This window comes from Martes martes (assembly GCF_963455335.1).
Source record: "Martes martes genome assembly, chromosome: 15".
Classification (NCBI taxonomy): Eukaryota; Metazoa; Chordata; class Mammalia; order Carnivora; family Mustelidae; genus Martes; species Martes martes.
In genome coordinates, this window is record NC_137903.1 from 7,167,093 (window position 1) to 7,183,793 (window position 16,701).

General features: G+C 41.5%; 1 protein-coding gene across 1 annotated transcript in view; it reads right to left on the reverse strand.

Moving 5' to 3' along the window:
- Positions 1–1,238: 1,238 nt before the first annotated feature.
- RGS5 (regulator of G protein signaling 5) overlaps positions 1,239–16,701 on the reverse strand; it is a 49,458-nt gene continuing 33,995 nt past the window's right edge. Inside the window, exons 4-5 of the mRNA XM_080824699.1 lie at positions 8,870–9,036; positions 1,239–6,340 (exon numbers count right to left, since the gene is read on the reverse strand). Coding sequence (XP_080680825.1) covers positions 6,179–6,340; positions 8,870–9,036 — 329 coding nt within the window. The 3' untranslated portion in view covers positions 1,239–6,178. The remainder of the gene's footprint in view (positions 6,341–8,869; positions 9,037–16,701) is intronic.

Consider the following 16,701-nt stretch of genomic DNA (forward strand, 5'->3'; position numbering starts at 1 on the left):
ACAAAAGTACCAATGATCTTCGATCTAGTAATACTTCTGATAAGGAAAATCTGTGTTCTGAGGTGGCCAGCCAATCTAGCTGGGGAATCCCAGTCCTGGTCCTAGGGCCATTCCAGGTTTTCTCCTAGCCCCACCCGCCACAGCTTCAAGAGTGACACAGATACAGACGTAAAAGTGTATAAACTACCCCCTTTGTTTGCGTTCAGAGCTCAGACCTTGAGAGATCACTCTCCTCTGAGCCTGTCAGTGTAAAATAAATCTCCAATCCTGCAAGGTCTCCAGGTGCCACTTGGCTCTTTGGCCAGGATCCAGTGCGTTCCATGTACTTCTTGAATGGAAACTCTCAGAAACTCATCCAAGATATAGATATAGATATAGATATAGATATAGATATAGATATAGATATAGATATATAGGGTTTTTGTTTTGTTTTGTTTTTCAGTAGGCATGGAGCCCGTCGTGGACCTTGAACTCTTAACCTTGATATCAAGACCTGAGCTGAGATCAAGAGTTGGATGCTCAACCGACTGAGCCACTAGGCACCCCTCATCCAAGATATGGAGGAGAATAGAGGTGAATAGGTAGCAATGAAATGATTTAGGACGACTGTATCTACATCAAATATAGTTAGGCTTCATAGTGACTTGGAATGAGATCTAATGAACTGTCAGAGACCAGGACAGACATTATCTTCAATTTCTCTCTTCCACGCGTTTCTCGTTATTGTTTCTCCCTGCAAATCTGCTCCCATTTAGGCTCCTTTTTGTACACAAAGTTTCCCTAACCCCCAGTCCCAGCCCTAGTTAGATAATTTCAGCCCATCACCTAAACTCTCTGAGCATCAAATCTAAGGTCATAGACGTGAGCTGCTTGAAAAAGCACCAGGATTTCAGCTCTTTCACCAGTGCAAGGGGAGAAAGGAATGACTATACTCACTATTGCAGGATCCAAATGATACAATGTGTTTAGCTCTAACAGCAAACAGTGAGGTCAGTAAGTTGCCATTCGAATCCAAGAGGAAGTAGTCAACAGAGTGTGAGAGTCTGGGGCACTCTGTGTCTCCCTTTCTGAGTTTTGCTGTCGGGGGATATTGTAATTGATGCTTATTAGGATAAGGATCATCCCAATTGATCCAGGGCTCATGTGGTGTAAGGAGCACAGTGAGCAAAAAAGCCTATCTTAGGCATAGTTTCATATCAAGCACGTTCAGGAGTGAAGAAGGACTCACAGAGATTGTTAGACAGATATATATTTAATACAATATATGTGATCATGGTTACAGATACATGTTTGGTGCTTTATTTACCAAGAAGTATGAGTCACACAGTACACAACATATTGACTACAAAATCAGAAGATAAATACAATTGTTTGTAAATGAAAAACTTACAGGATAAATGCTGATAGATGGATTTTCAACCTTTCATTACTACTCCTGTCTCTGGTATGTGTCTCCTGAAGATGTGGGTTCCAGCATTTAGAAAAAAAGAAATTAGTTTTCCCAAATCCTGATACTATATAACACAAAAAGAACTTTTAGCAAAAAATGATCCAGATTACTTCTCTCCGTTGGAAAATTTCTCAGCATTTCCCGCTGTTTTGCCTATGCCTTAGCCTATACATTTTCCTAGACAGGAAGTTAAATGCTTTTAATATCTCCATTATGACGTGACTATGCGTAGACTCTGCTATTTTAAATGTTTCCTCTTGCAGGGGGAAGAGAGAAAGGGGAGTATAGGGGTGAGGTGGGGAGGGAAAATACCTCAAGTGAGAAAACAAGTAACTTGCAAGAGGCTTCTTAAACTGGATTTGAATAAGCTTGATGTGTAGCTTCTCTACTAGAAAAATAAGATAAGAAAACTATTATTAAACTGTGAGGTGAGGATAATATTCCCAAGACATTTTTTTTCCCCTTCACTCTCTGCTCTGAGTTTCCAAAGCTGCAAATTTCTCCTCAGTTGGAAGAGCTGATCTTTTCAGTTGTACCATCGTTCACTGATACTGAGGGAGGACTGTCCTTGGCTATCAATTGCTCTGGACTGCCACATGCCCTGTTTGGGGAAAAGTATGTTGAACCAAGCAACAGCTGCAAATTGCTACCTGAAGAGGCTCCTCCCAAGTGTCATGTACATGTTTATCCAATAGAATGGAGACCGGAAACCAGAGAGGTCTAATGACAAGTCAGTCAGGATATACTGAGATGCATGAGGACCTCACGTCCAGAACCTACACAGAGTTCCCTGGCTCTTGGGTTTAGACGGTTGGAAACTCAGTTCTCCACTCTCTGTTCCCCCGGCTCAGGTGACCTAAGTGGGGAAAGCCGATCCTCTACGTCTATTTTTCCTTCTAATCAAGACTCTCTAGGATTTGAAAATGAAATTTCCTCATCTAGCTGCATTGTGACTCAAGAATGCCTTGTTTGTAAATCCTAGTGATGACAGCAAAAAGTGGTTTGATTTTCAGTCAAAGGGAGCTATTCTTAAATGTTTCCTAGTAAATGGATTAACTTCTTAGGTGTGGGCACTCCCCTCTTCACCACTATCCTTCTGTCCTCTCTTCCCTTTCTTCCCCGGAGCCTTTACCTCCCAAAGTTGCTAAGTCCCAGCAAACAGGGAGAATGGGCTGCTAAAATACAGATAGTCTTTTAAATAATTTTCATGATCAAACCTGTGATGGGACAGATAAATTCGACAAAGCCCTGGCAGGGGATGCTTCTGAGGGTATCCGTTGATTTGGTGATGGTCGAGTTTTTACTGAAACTTCCAAACAGCTATTACTCTTTGGGAGAGAACTAATAACCCCATCCTGCTGAAACAGAGTCTAGAGAGAGAACCCATCAACCAAGAAAATCCACAGATTTATAGAGTGTAAAAATAAAAGCAATTTCTTTCACCAAGTTTTTCTCATTATGCACGAAACATTGAACTAACTCTACTGATAGTATAATTTATACGATAATTAGAGTTTGCAGGGCATGGGGAGCAAAATGTTTCCATCTATTTGATGTTACTGATGTGAAAGCAAAGGAACTGAAAGGCCTCAGTTCTCCATCTCAGAAGGTCTGTCTGGGAGAACGTGTGTGTGTGTGTGTGTGTGTGTGTGTGTGTGTATGTTGTTCACGTGAGCCAGCCCTGCTTTAGTAGATAAACACAGCCTCTTAATTTCCATTAGAATCAATAGTCTAACTCTTTCCTCCGGTCCGATTTGGACCCTAAACTGACGTCAACCCCAAACTGTATCAAACCCAGGCGGAAAACCTTAGGTTGTGGGCCACTCCCCGGCCTCATCTTGGGTTTCCTTCAAGAGTGAGAAGCGTGTACTCCTCTTCCCATTGACCACAGTTTGGCTCCACTACCTCTCTACACCCCAGATCACTTACGACTGTAGTTCCATTTCCACGAGGGAGGAAAACAAGGGCACCAAGCACAACAGGACTCTTGCATACAGTTTCTTGCTTTCCCAGCAATTTACTCAAGAGAAAGTGGGGAGGGAAGTGGGGAGGGAGAGGGAGTGATACAGAGATGTTACACATTTCTTTTTCTTCCTGGAAAGACCATCCCAGTTTCTCTAATTTCCCAGAACTAAAAGAATGTTATTTTCTTTGTGTTACCACGGAAACTTCCAGTAAGACAGTTTCCTCCACCCCCCATCTTTTTCCTAAGTTTAACAGCACCTTAAAAAGATTAGAAAGAACTTTTTTGGGGCAATTTTGATATGATTGCTGTCTTGTTTTAGGCTGTCATACTTGTATTTCTTTCAATTTTATCACTTCATGTGTTAGAATAGTTTCTAATGTGTGTGTAAACTATAAATGTAAAATCACATATACCAATACATATATTACATGCCATCGTTTGACTGGAAAGCATTCATTCTTCTTTTTCCTTCCCTGTCTGTCCTTGTGGTGGTGCTTTTCCTGCCCTTTGCCTCCTGAGTTCAGCCTATGAAAAGGGGAAGGCCCTCCTTACCCTCCACTCACAAGTCCTACCCACTGACATAGGGTGTGTAGTCAGTTGGTGAATACAGTTGATCTGGGTCTGTGTAACGTCAACCAGCTGGGTGAGTTTTGTAATATCTAGTACATTTTCTGGGTATTTTCAAACATGTGCCTCTTTGAAATCATGTGAATAAAAAGTTTTTGAATTTTCAATTCAATTAACATTCTGCTTAAAAATGCTTTGGCATCCAAGAACAATAATTCACCTAGATCCTTGGGTTCTTAACATTTCTAGCTGCATGAGAAAATAAAGGGCTGGAGATTTGATACCAATTTGGACAGTGTAGACAGATGCTGAGCAAGGTGGTGCCAGGAAGTTCTGCCCTGAGTTGTGTGTCACTTCTACTCAAACGTAGGCAGGGATGCTCACAGTGTTGATCTGGACTAGCTGTTGACTGCTTGGTGACAAGTATCTCTGAAGTGAGCAATGTTTCCAACTATGAATGGACTCTTACCACACTGGCAACTGTTGGCAGTGGACCCACTCACTCCAACCCACTCTCAGAATGTGAAATGGCAAATACTGAGAAGGGCATGCTATCCTTCCAAAGAGCAAACACAGAGAAGAGCCAGCCAACACAACCATAGTTCACCTGGAGACTACAGTAACATGATTGCTTCGCTTTCAGTATTCTTAGGAAACAATTGAATAAATGGGCCATAAACATGGAAAATCATGAGTGTGTGGAGAAGAAAAGAATGTGAAAGGAGGAAATACAAGACTAAACAATGTGATCTTCTCCTTCAAAATTTCAGAACTTTATTCATCCTTTCACGGCTACTTTCTTTCAAAATTAACTCAACGTCCTCATCTTGGTTAGCCTCGTACACGGTTAGCTTGCTTCTCTTTATTACTAAATGATGCAAATCACTACTTAATCAAATCTACTAAAGATAATAAAAAAGATCTAGCAAGCCTTAACAATAATGAAAGACAGAATTAAAAGGTAAAAACTACTAAAAAAATACCACGGCCTATCAGTCAGCTGCGTGCAAGGTACATTGGGGCATAACTGTGCACTTTCAGGATAAATACGATCTGCTAATGGAGGGAACAGAGTAGGGAGGCAAGATGGGATGCTAAAAAAAAAAAAAAGTTACATTATTTCACAAAATGCAGGGTCCTTTGAAACTCTGTCTTACTTAGAAAGCCTTCATATATAGTCAAATTATAAAGATAATTTGGTATTTTGAAGAAAATCATCATTTTCTAAACAAACAGATGGCATCATAGGGTAATAACCATTTTAGGCTTGACAGAATTTTTCCATCTTAGCGTATAGCTCTCCTGATATTGAGGTAAGGGACACTGTGCTGGACAGCATCTGTTTTATTTGACATGACTGGAGTTGAAAATTTTGGAATTTTATACTCACATGGATTTAAAATAATTTGAAAGTTGAAACACTGGTCCTAAATACTAAAGGCATATATACATTTATTAAATATTCTGCTGCCAGGTCATTGATTTAATACAGAATATGGTAACCGGGTGGCGGGGGAGTATGAGAGAGATATAAGGAAAGAATCAATATGGATTGTGTTCAGATTGATTTTGAATCATTCATGGTTATATCTCTTGTTAGTGACCTCCAGCCAACACAAAGACCCTCTAAAGGGAAAATTGATATTTTACATAATGTATTTGCTTAAAAAAATCAAATAATGGCTGCTTCATAAAATTCATTTCACCTTTTACTAACTGAAATCAGAAATACAGGAGTGGTTGCCCCTGGGTCAGAATTAAAACAACAAATGAGATCAATTAATCTCACTTGAAATTGGTCCTTCTACATCCACATTCTTCTCAGACCAGTTTAGATGGAGAATTCGTTACCCAAAACAAATGGACCTACATTCAACGATATCATATTCTTGTCTTATATTTGCATGCCTTTAGCAAAACGTTTCTGCAATTCTGATTAGCTTTGACAAGAACACACTGAGTAGAACTTAATTAAGAACGAGACAGGAAGAAGACCCCAAGAAAGGAAGGCATTCAGAGGACAGATAAACATCCAAAGCAAAGTGCACAGAAAGAGTAGGCAGCGCTCCCTGGGGTTTTCCCTGTTTGGGTATCTTTGAATGAAGCCGCTGTGGGAAGGTATGCAGGCCGCCGAAAACGCAGGGTATTAAGGAGGAAGTAACTCACGGGGTGAGTCTCACAGCCCGACTGAATTACTACTTGATTAATTCCTGGTAAAACTCAGAGCGCACAAAGCGAGGCAGTGAATCCTTTTCCATCAGGGCATAGATTCTCTTCTGGGCCACATCAAAGCTGCTCAGGGAAGGTTCCACCAGGTTCTTCATGGTGATGTCCTTTGTGAAGTGATCAATATTCACCTGTGGGCCAGGAAACAGGGTCACGAGTCCACTCAGGTTGCAGGATTCGATGACAGGTGGGGAGGGAAGTGGAATTTGTCACCCGTAAAACCCATGAAGGGCAGAGGGTCACAAAAAGTGAGAAAGGTCATTTCTGTTTTAGAGGCAATGGGGTAAGGAAAGTGATGCTCCCATACATGCAGGAATCAGATGGAGACCCAAGCAGTGTTAGACACCCGCCGGGTGTCAGACCCTCCACCAGCAGCGAGTATGTGCACACTGCATCGAATCCTCATGAGAATCCTACAAATGGAGATATATATATATACACACAAATACATATATACATATATATGTACACACACACACACACACACACACACACACGGCTTCAGTGACTTTCTCAAGGTCACCGAGCTAAGAGGTGTAAATTGCATCCAAGACTCAGAATTCAAATCCAGATGTCCTAACGCCTAGTCCCCCAACCTTCCTTCCTTCCCACCAGGTTTCACGCCTGGTGGAGAGAGCGAAGAGGAGAAAAGAGTGCTGGCCAGGACCTGGGACCTTGGCACGGCTCTGGAGGAGCAAGGATTGGTCTTTCCTGAAACAAACCAGGAAACGCTGCTTTTGACAGAATAACAGCAAGAATAGCAGCTAATGTTTATTGAGCGCTTCGTCGGTGCAGGCTCCTTGCTGGGAACGTTATTTTAACAGGCTCTGTGCCCGTGAACCCATTTAACCTCTCAGCTCGGAGGCGGATCCTGACATTTCCATCTTACAAGTGAGGAGCAGAATGTTAAGCTATTTTCTCAAGGTCGGCAGTGGTAGAGAGAGGACTCAAAAGCTTAGCAATGTGGCTTTTAACCAGTAGACTGCAGTGTTGGAAGGCGCTGTGGCTTCTATGTCCTGAGTGCAGTGTCAACACATCACACAAGTCCTGGGGACACCGTTCATATTAGGGTCCCTGTAAATGGTCCCCTGGAGTTGTGCAGTGTACAGCCTGCATGGGTGTGCCTGACTGTGATTTGAGAGAATCACTGTTTATCATTTCATGTACTTTAAGGACCCTTAAGCTATCTGGCTGTAGAAGACAAAGCCACCGACCAAGCCGGCCCGTGGTTCTGAATCGGAACACTGGAGAACATTCTGGGTCTCTCCTGGGCTGCTAGAGGTCCTTCATGCTGAGAAAAACCATCTGGACTCAGAGGATGTTGGTGAGGCAGAGTCAGGGACAGAAGCCCGATGGGGGAGTGCCAGGCCAGAATGGGCATGAGCCGTGCTCCAAGGTCTAGGATGGAGGAGTTGCGAGTGTGGTGAGACTCTCCATGGTGAGAGGGACTGGAGTGCTCCCTGTAGGGACGGAGCAAGATGATACAGAGCAGCCTCAGGGCTGACATCTGGGGCCTGCCTCTGCACGTGAAGACTCCAAGCCCCATGAGGTCAAGCTGCACGCTCACTCATGCTCAGGAAGGACAGGCCGTGATGTACATCTCTCTGTTCCCACTCTGTTATTCTTCCTGCCACACTAAAGCAATGCTTCTTCCTTCTCTTACACCGAGTATAGACTGAGCTAGGTAGGCAATACAACTCAGAATGATTGAATATCAAAGAAGTATAAAGCTCTTTCCTAATCTTAATGTTTAAAAGAAGGGATGTCTTGGGGCACTTGGGTGGCTCAGCTGGTTCATCAACCAACTCTTGGTTTTGGCTCAGGTCGTGATGTCAGGGTCATGAGGTGGAGCCCAAGGTCAGGCTCCACACTCAGTGGGGAGTCTGCTTAAGGTCCTCTCTCCCTCTCCCTCTGCCTCTCTCTCTCTCTATGTCTCTCAAATAAATAAATAAGTCTTAAAGAAAAAAAGAAGGGATGTTTTTAAAACTCCAACACATTGTATCCAGCAGCTAATAACTGCGATTTATCTGTTGCTTTTACGCACAGAGGCCTCCTCTAATGAATCATTCCGATAAACATGTCTCTGTTCACTGAGCCAGGAACATATTCTTGCATTACTTTTAGATATGATCAAGTGACAATTTGCAACGTACGAATCATCTGCATATTGAACCATGTGTGGCCGTTTCTCTTTTCAAAATCTTAGTTCTGGTTCTTGCCACTGTGCTTCTCCACCAGTTCCTGCTGTGAAAAGCCCGAGGTGAATATTCAGAGAGAGGAAATCAAGATTGCTACTTGCCTGTGCCTGTGTATTATATGGGTCCATCTGTGACTCATCAACATGAACTGGTAAATCTTTCAGTCAAAATACAAGACTTGGAGAATTTTTAAAGTCATGACAGCTCCATTTTAAACATGCTCTAGGTACACAAACATGCATGTATGTGAGATGTTTCCAGCAAAGGAGACTGAGGATGGGAGGACTTTAATTAGGGACCCGTCTGAAGTCACACATGGAGGGAGACCTGGGATCGGGGTCCATTCCCCTCACAGGTGTTTACTGACTGCTCACGACGCGCCAGAAGCATGGTTTCCGTCCTCTCTGCTGCCCAGCTCAGAGAACAGTGGCTGCACTCGCCCACCTACCCATCAAGACCTACCTCTTTAGGAGCCTCAGTTTGGATGAATTCTTCATAAATTTTCTTTGCCTTCTCAGCCATCTTGGCAGGGGACTTGATCTTCTTGTAGTCCTCGCAGGCAAGCCAGAACTCAAGGTTCTCCTCACTGAATTCAGACTTCAGGAAACTTTTGAAGCTGGCAAGTCCATCTAGCGAGGGGAAAGGTTGGTTGGACGGATAAATGCATACGTACTACATATATAATACATGTATTATAAATTTATCTAAAACACATTATACATTTATTACACATTTGTTGCTTGTTTATGAACACTGTATGCTGCTGTAGAGACTTGGCTCATTTATCATGTATTTCCATCACTTACATAAGAACAAGTGTTAGCTCATTTAGTCTCATAAACGTAAGAGACAGGTGTTATTAATGTCCTATTTCACAAATGAGATAAGAGAAGTCAAGTGACTCGCTCATAGTTAACCAGCTGGTAAGTGGCAGCGCCAGAATTCAAATCCAGGCAGTCTGTATTTGGTGATGAAGGCTTACCCGTACACAGCATCAAGGAATACTATGAATGTCTATACCATCCAGATACTTATCAATTAGCACAAAGAAAAAAATGCATTTGAAACTTGGTCTGGCAGTGTAACACCGATGTTGATTATCACATGCAAATGACTTACAATCTTTTTTTTTTTTTTCTACAGATGATATTTGAGCAGATATTATGTTCCAGGCACTATGATAAATCAGCATGGTAAGTAAAGTCATCATGGTTCCCACCCTAATGAAGCTTACAGATGCTGGGGAAAATAGAAAGAAAATGAAGAAACACATAAAACATTGACACGACAAAGTAAAAGCTGTATTAAAGAGTCACAGAGTAACAGAAGGCTCTTAAGCTCGGTTTGATTTTAGGGAAGGCCCCATGAGAAAGAGCTATTTAGTTTGAGATGTGAGGATGGGTGGGAAGGGACCCAATGAAGTTACCATGAGACAAACAGTTTAGTCTGCCCATCGATCATAGGTCAGTATTTAAAATATACTAAATTTAATACAATTACTGTGATTGTGTTTTCAGTGTGCTGTGGTTCATGTAGACTTCAGCTTACTTTAAAATATGTTTACATACATGTGATACATACATACATATACAAGTATGTATATTAGGGGTTCTTGGGTCCAATCCTTGCATTTCTTTTTCTTTTTTAACCTCCACAGTGAGAGATGAGTAGAAGGCATGGTAAAGGTCTAGGAAGGTACTGGAGAAGAATGAAGGAAAAATCACTCTGTAGGTTCAATATTTTCCTTGTTTTTAAATCTAGGTATATATATATACGTATGATTTTATTTATTTATTTGACAGAGAGGGAACACAAGCAGGGTGAGTGGGAGAGGGAGAAGCAGGCTTCTTGCTGAACAGGGAGCCCCATGCTGGACTCGATTCCAGGACCCCGGGATCATGACCTGAACAGAAGATAGACGCTTAATGACTGAGCCACCCAGGAGCTCCTAGGTATATATATTTTTTAAACTCAAAGTCCAACAAACACCTAGCTGTAGAGACAACCCATGTCCCTATCTAGGAAAAGTAGAATTCTGAAGGGAGAGGAGAAGAATTCCAGTTTTGCAAAGAATGTCACAACCACTGGCCAGCTCTCCAGGTCACTTTGTCTCCCGGGGTAGAAGCAGGACGACCGCCCTCAGTAAGGACATATCAGGGTCCAGTGTCGCTCTAACTCGCTCACCATCAGGAGAGACTTGTTCGCCATTCATTCTCGTTGGGGAACACATGCATGAACCGAATTCACTTCCTTTGGTCTCGTTTCAGTCAACCGACCTCTCCCTTGACCACTTCTCGCTCGTACTGCTTCTTACAGACTCTGAGCTTCCACTCCTTCATCTTCGCCAGATGCATGGATTTCATCTGGCGTCCTACGGCACGTGTAATGATTAAACCAGCATCTCTGGCTGTCTTCTTTTTTTTTTTTTTCCAATTTACCTCGGTATAGTTTTACTGTCTGCATGCCCCTCACAGTCCCCTGCAACCACACTAAATTCTAAAGAAACAGAATGGTAGGTGATAATTAACTTGGATTAGAGTTGCCCGCAATTTCTGGCTCTAAACAAAACACTTGCATTTTAATCCCTTCTTTTTGTACTTTACCTTAAAAAAAAAAACTTTTTTTTTTTTTTCAGTTGATCAACATCTAAAAATACATCTGGGGGCAATGGTAGACATGATAAACAATTTTCTCTAGAAACCTAGCTAGCAGAATTACTATGAAACGGTTCGATTACATGTGCCTGGATAAAATCAGGTGTGTTTTCCCTTTTTCCCTGCTAGTTTAAATTTAATATATAAATTTAAGCTAAGGATTTTACTATATTTTTAGCAGCATTTGTTATAATTTAGTGACATGGGAATAAACATAGATGCTGAAAGAAGGCCTAGATTTCTGTCATGGTTAAAGTTTTCATTGTTTCTTAAACAAAAGGTGTTGGATAGTCTCTGTTGAAATGCAAAGATTCCCATGCACATTTTGCTGCCTGGAAATGACAGCAGGAATGAAGTCTTATGAGCACCCAGGCAAGACCACGGAGGAAACTGTAACTTTGCAGAGTAAGTCTGTGGGCAATTTATTCTCATCTGGCCCATGGCCCCACAACCCATCAGGCATTCTGAATCACCCATTCCACAGCGAAAGGTATAGATAAAATCCCAGTCCTCCCAAACATTGTTATTTATGACCTGAGAACACATGCCAGGACTCCAGAACAATGTTAACATTTACCAGGCATCTGGGGTGGGGGCAGCTTGGAAAATAACTTTCCAGTGAAGTTAGTCCATTTCCTGGGTACTGGCTCTATCACTCATTGAATTCCGCAGTATTATTTCAAGGCTTTTTATCAATGCACTCACTTTGAACAGAGACTCATAAAATGGCTTTCTGCTCTATTGGTTTAGGAGATCCTTAAAGCTATTCTTTCTCTCAACTGGCTTTTGAGAGTTCTCTGAATGGCCCCTTAATAGGACCCACAAGTCCCTCTCCAGATACCTTCTCCTCCTTAGCCTCTGAGTTTCTATTGGTCCATTCCCCAATACTCTCTGGTCAATTCCCATAACCCCTGAGGAAGTGCTCTTGGGTCAGAGCCAAACTGACCGTAGGAGGAATGTCTTGATCCTGCAAAGAACACACACATCTTCTCTGGGCCACACCACTGCCAGTCCACCTCACACCCCAGTCGATCCCCCAGCACGCATTCCTCCAAATCCCTGCGCTGCTCCTTGATGAGCCTACACACAGCCTCGGGATACTTGTCAACACACCTCTCCAGGTTATCTACCGCTGAGGCAGCAGAGGAAACCCACCTGACCTTGGGTCTTGTGGGAGTAGTCTGGGTTGTGACCCACATTACAGTCCCAGACCCGTCCCTCATAAATGGTGTCCCTTTGGACATCCAAGCAAAATATTGCAGCAACCCTCTGGAAGAACAGCATGAAGCCAGCTATATTTTCCTATGAAAATAAAATAAAAGGAGTGTTAGACAAAGCCAAGTCGGTTTGGTATAATAAAAATATTGAAAATGAGATTAGAATAAATCTCTTCTCCTAGAGGAAAGATGGTGAAATTTAATGTGTGGCTAGCTGATAGGTGCCACTGCATAGCTTATTGGTTCAGAACACGGGCTCTGGAGTCAAGGCTGCCTCGGGTGGATCCTGGCACACCACATAACCACAGTAATTCGGGCAAGTTTCCTGCCCTTTCTGAGCCTCTGCTGCCTCGTCTGTTGAACGGATATAATCATGGAACCCACCTGAGAAGGTGGGATGTAAGGATTTGGTAGTTCACGTAAAGCTCTTAAATGGTGTTGAACATGTAGCATGATAGCTGGCTCAGTAAGGACTGGCTTTCATCATTGTTATTCATGCCCAATTTAAAATTCATCTTTATCACCATTTAAAACCCAGCTCAAATGTTACCTCATATGGGAGGACACTACCCTCCCACTTGCTCTTGAAGATTTTTTATTATGATGAGGGAAAAGTTCACTTTGTTCTTTTGTTGGGACTGTCGCTTACATGCTGGTCTTCTCCAAGAGGCTGTCAATTCTTTGAGTTCAAGGTTTGAGTTTCATTTACTTTTGCTTCTCTTTCATATTCCACTTCCTAGTCTAAACCTGTCCTAACTTTTTTTTTTTTTTTTTTTGAGACAGAGAGAGAGAGTGTGAGTGGGTTGAGGAGGGCAACGAGAGAGGGAGAGGGAGCAAGAGAGACAGAATCTCAAATAGGCTCCACACTCAGCATGGAGCTCAACATGGTGTTCGTGACCCTGAGATCATGACCTGAACTGAAATCAAAAGTCAGATGCTTAACCAACCAAACCACCTGGCGCCCTTATGCTTAACATTGAATAGATCTGTGCTGAACTAAATAAAGGCCATTAAGGGAGGCATTTGTTTCCAAATCACAGAACTGAAGAACACAAACTTAGAAGAAAAGTTAAGTTTTCTGCTAACACTCTAATGTTTTGTTTCCTAAGCAAGTTACCTAACCTCAGTTTGCTTTTCTGAAAAGTAGAAATTGTTATTGTACCTAAGTCCTAAAATTATTACACTCATGAAATAAACCAATATAGGGGCACCTGGGTGGCTCAGTGGGTTAAGCCTCTGCCTTCAGCTCAGGTCATGATCTCAGGGTCCTGGGATCGAGCCCCACATCAGGCTTTCTGCTCGGCGGGGAGCCTGCTTTCCCCTCTCCCTCTGCCTTCTCTGCCCACTTGTGATCTCTGTCTGTCAAATAAATAAATAAAATCTTTAAAAAAATGAATAAATAAACCAATATATGCAAAGTGCTTTGGACAGTGCCTGGTACACAGTGAATAATATAAGGAAGCTCTTGCTTATATTATTATCATTATTGCTTTAAAGAAATTTGCCACTGCCAGTAAGCCAAGGACATAGATGAGCCAGAAAAGAGAAGGGAGAATATTGGAAACCAAAGGGAGAGAAGCAGGAGGTGAATGGGAAGATAGGAAAAGGCGGGGGGATGGGGGGGGGCTGTGGAGAGAAGGCTAGATCCAGGCAATTCCATTCCCCATGGAAGAGTTCATATCTCAAGGGTATCTCAGGAAATATTCTGACCTTTTGGAGCTCCTGGGAAAAAAAAGAATTCACATAAAATCTTTCTGCTATTAGATTGTGTTTCTTTCCTCCTCTGCTCTTAAAGACAGTCACATGGAGAAATTTAATGTCACTGTCTTATTTAAGCTCCCATGTACAATCTGTTTTTGTGTTTAATGAACGACACACTGGTTATTTGTCCCATGGACCTAATGAAAACAGATGGCGTCAACTACAGAACTGAATACAAAACGTGTAAGAAACTGACGTACTTTCAAAACAGAGTCAGATACACTGGAGGATTAAAAATGATTTTTTAAGTGAGGAAAAGTAAGAGAAATTTTGTTAGCTGGAAAAGAAAAGATTGAGTAGCACCTTAATTGTCTTATTTTTAAGAGGTTAGGTACCAATTGATTTCATTTCCACTCAAGAAAAATGTGGATTTAAGGAATACTTGGGGACTATATCAATTGTGAGTGAATATCCTACATTAGCGGAACAGAATGCCAAATGTTCTGTATAAATCAACGGAGGTGCCACTCTTCAAGTTTAAATGGTTTCGTTTATCCAGTCAAACATGCAAGAAGAGACTGTGGCATTTCAAATGCATGGATTTCTCAAATGTATATTTCTTTGTTAGGTATTTTGCATCAATCACAGCTAATGTTAGAGATTTCTCACTATAGACTATTAGCTGAGTCAAACAAAAACATCTCATGAGAACCGAGTTGCTCAAGTGTGGCTTAAATAATATTCACAAGGCATGATAGCTGGTTTTGGGGAGAATAGGTCAAATGTTGCTTCTGAAGTTTGATGGTGCCGGGGTAGAATTATTTGGGTGTGACAATCATTCCATTAGCCCTTCTGTAGGGATAGGTAGACAGTGAGAAGCAGGGAACAAAGACAACGTGGCAATGGAGAGACACAGAGCAAGAAGGGGAGTCAGAGAGAGAAGCGGGGGCAGAAGGGGAAATGGAAAAATGAAGAGGAAGAGAGAGACAGAGAGATAGTAAGAGCAGAGGACTATACTTGGAGAGGGAGAGGTTGTCTTGCTTACTAATGATGTCCCCTTTCTGAGGACATGGCTCTCCTGTGTTTCCATGAGATCTCTCTATTCATATCAGAAACCCTCTTTTACACTTGAGCTAGTTTGAATATACAGATATCCTTTCAAAGGAAGAATTTTGACCTGAATGACCACCAAATACCTTTCCACTTATCCCTTGGGGAAATCAACTGCCCAAGTCTTAAAAATGTTAATTACTTAGGGGGATAATTATGTGGAACTTAAAATTATATGGGATTATATGGACTTTCTTTCTCTCTCTATTTCTGAAACAAACAAATCTTTAAAGAAAAGATTATATGGACATTGTATTAAAGATTATATGGACATTATATGGACACACACACATACAGAGATATATACTGTATCACATACATATATATGCATATGTAACTTTTAAATATATATGATTAAGTCAAATGTGAATATTATATGTAGATAGCTACACAAGCACACACGTGAATATATATTTTCCATACAGAGAAGTAGAAAATATTACTGTGAGAATCTCAGGGCTCAAGGTCACACTATGGTCATTGTCTATGTGCAACCTGAAAGACTTCAGTCCCTCAACAAATGCTAAGGTGTTAACACCAACTGTCTCTGGCTTAACTTCAACCCCTGTCTTTCTTCTATCAATAGCTCCCTATCTCCTACAAGCCTGAAACACATAAACATATAAACATGTGGCCTGAAAAGGATTGTATATAGGGACACAAATATATATCCTTCTCCTTAGTGGTTTTGCAAACATGAGAATAGTTCTGTTACTTCTCAGGGTTTCTTGACTACAGCAAGAAACAGCTGCACCCAGGATACTTGGGATTTGTGATGTATCAATACATCATCTGTCAGATTGCGATTGGCCCTAAAACCATTAAGTAAGACAAGAAATAAGTCAATTGATAGACATATATATTTTTCTCTTGGTTGATCACATGGGATTTCTGGATCTGGGAAGCAAATTGAATTAATTCACCCACACATTAAGCCAATAAACATTTACTGAACACTTTACATGTGTTGGGGCACAGTATTCCATTTAGCACAAGCAATAAAAAGAGAATCATAAGCGGTTAAGATTAAGAAAGTTACAAAGTTGAGGTTTGGCTGTTCTGCCTCGGAAGATAATGATTCTATCTCAGGTAAACAGAAGCTTCGCTACCAAAACCAAGACATTAAAAAAAAAAAAATCATATATAATTCTACTCTGGGCCTATTGATCATGATGCTCCTGTGAGAAATATTTTTAAAATCTTTATTTTTGCAAAGCATCTAACAAAGTATCATATGCCATTCTTGGGGTAAAGATGTAGAAATATGGGTTCTTAAAATTAACTATTCAACAAATTATTCTCCCCATATTGTGCACTTCTTATTGGGAGATTATTCAGATCAAAAGATTGAATCCTGGGGGTGCCTGGGTGGCTCAGGAGGTTAGGCACCTGTATTTGGCTCAGGTCAGGATCTAAGGGTCCTGGGATCAAGTCCCATGTAAGACTCCTTGCTCAGCGGAGAACCCAAGTCTCCCTCTCCTTCTCCTTCTGTCCCTCCCCCATCCCTGCTTGTGCTCTCTCTCTCTCTCTCTCAAATAAATAAATAAAATCTTAAAAAAAAATAAAAGATTGAGTCCTGGCTGTCACTGAGTTTATAATCTATCATAGGAGG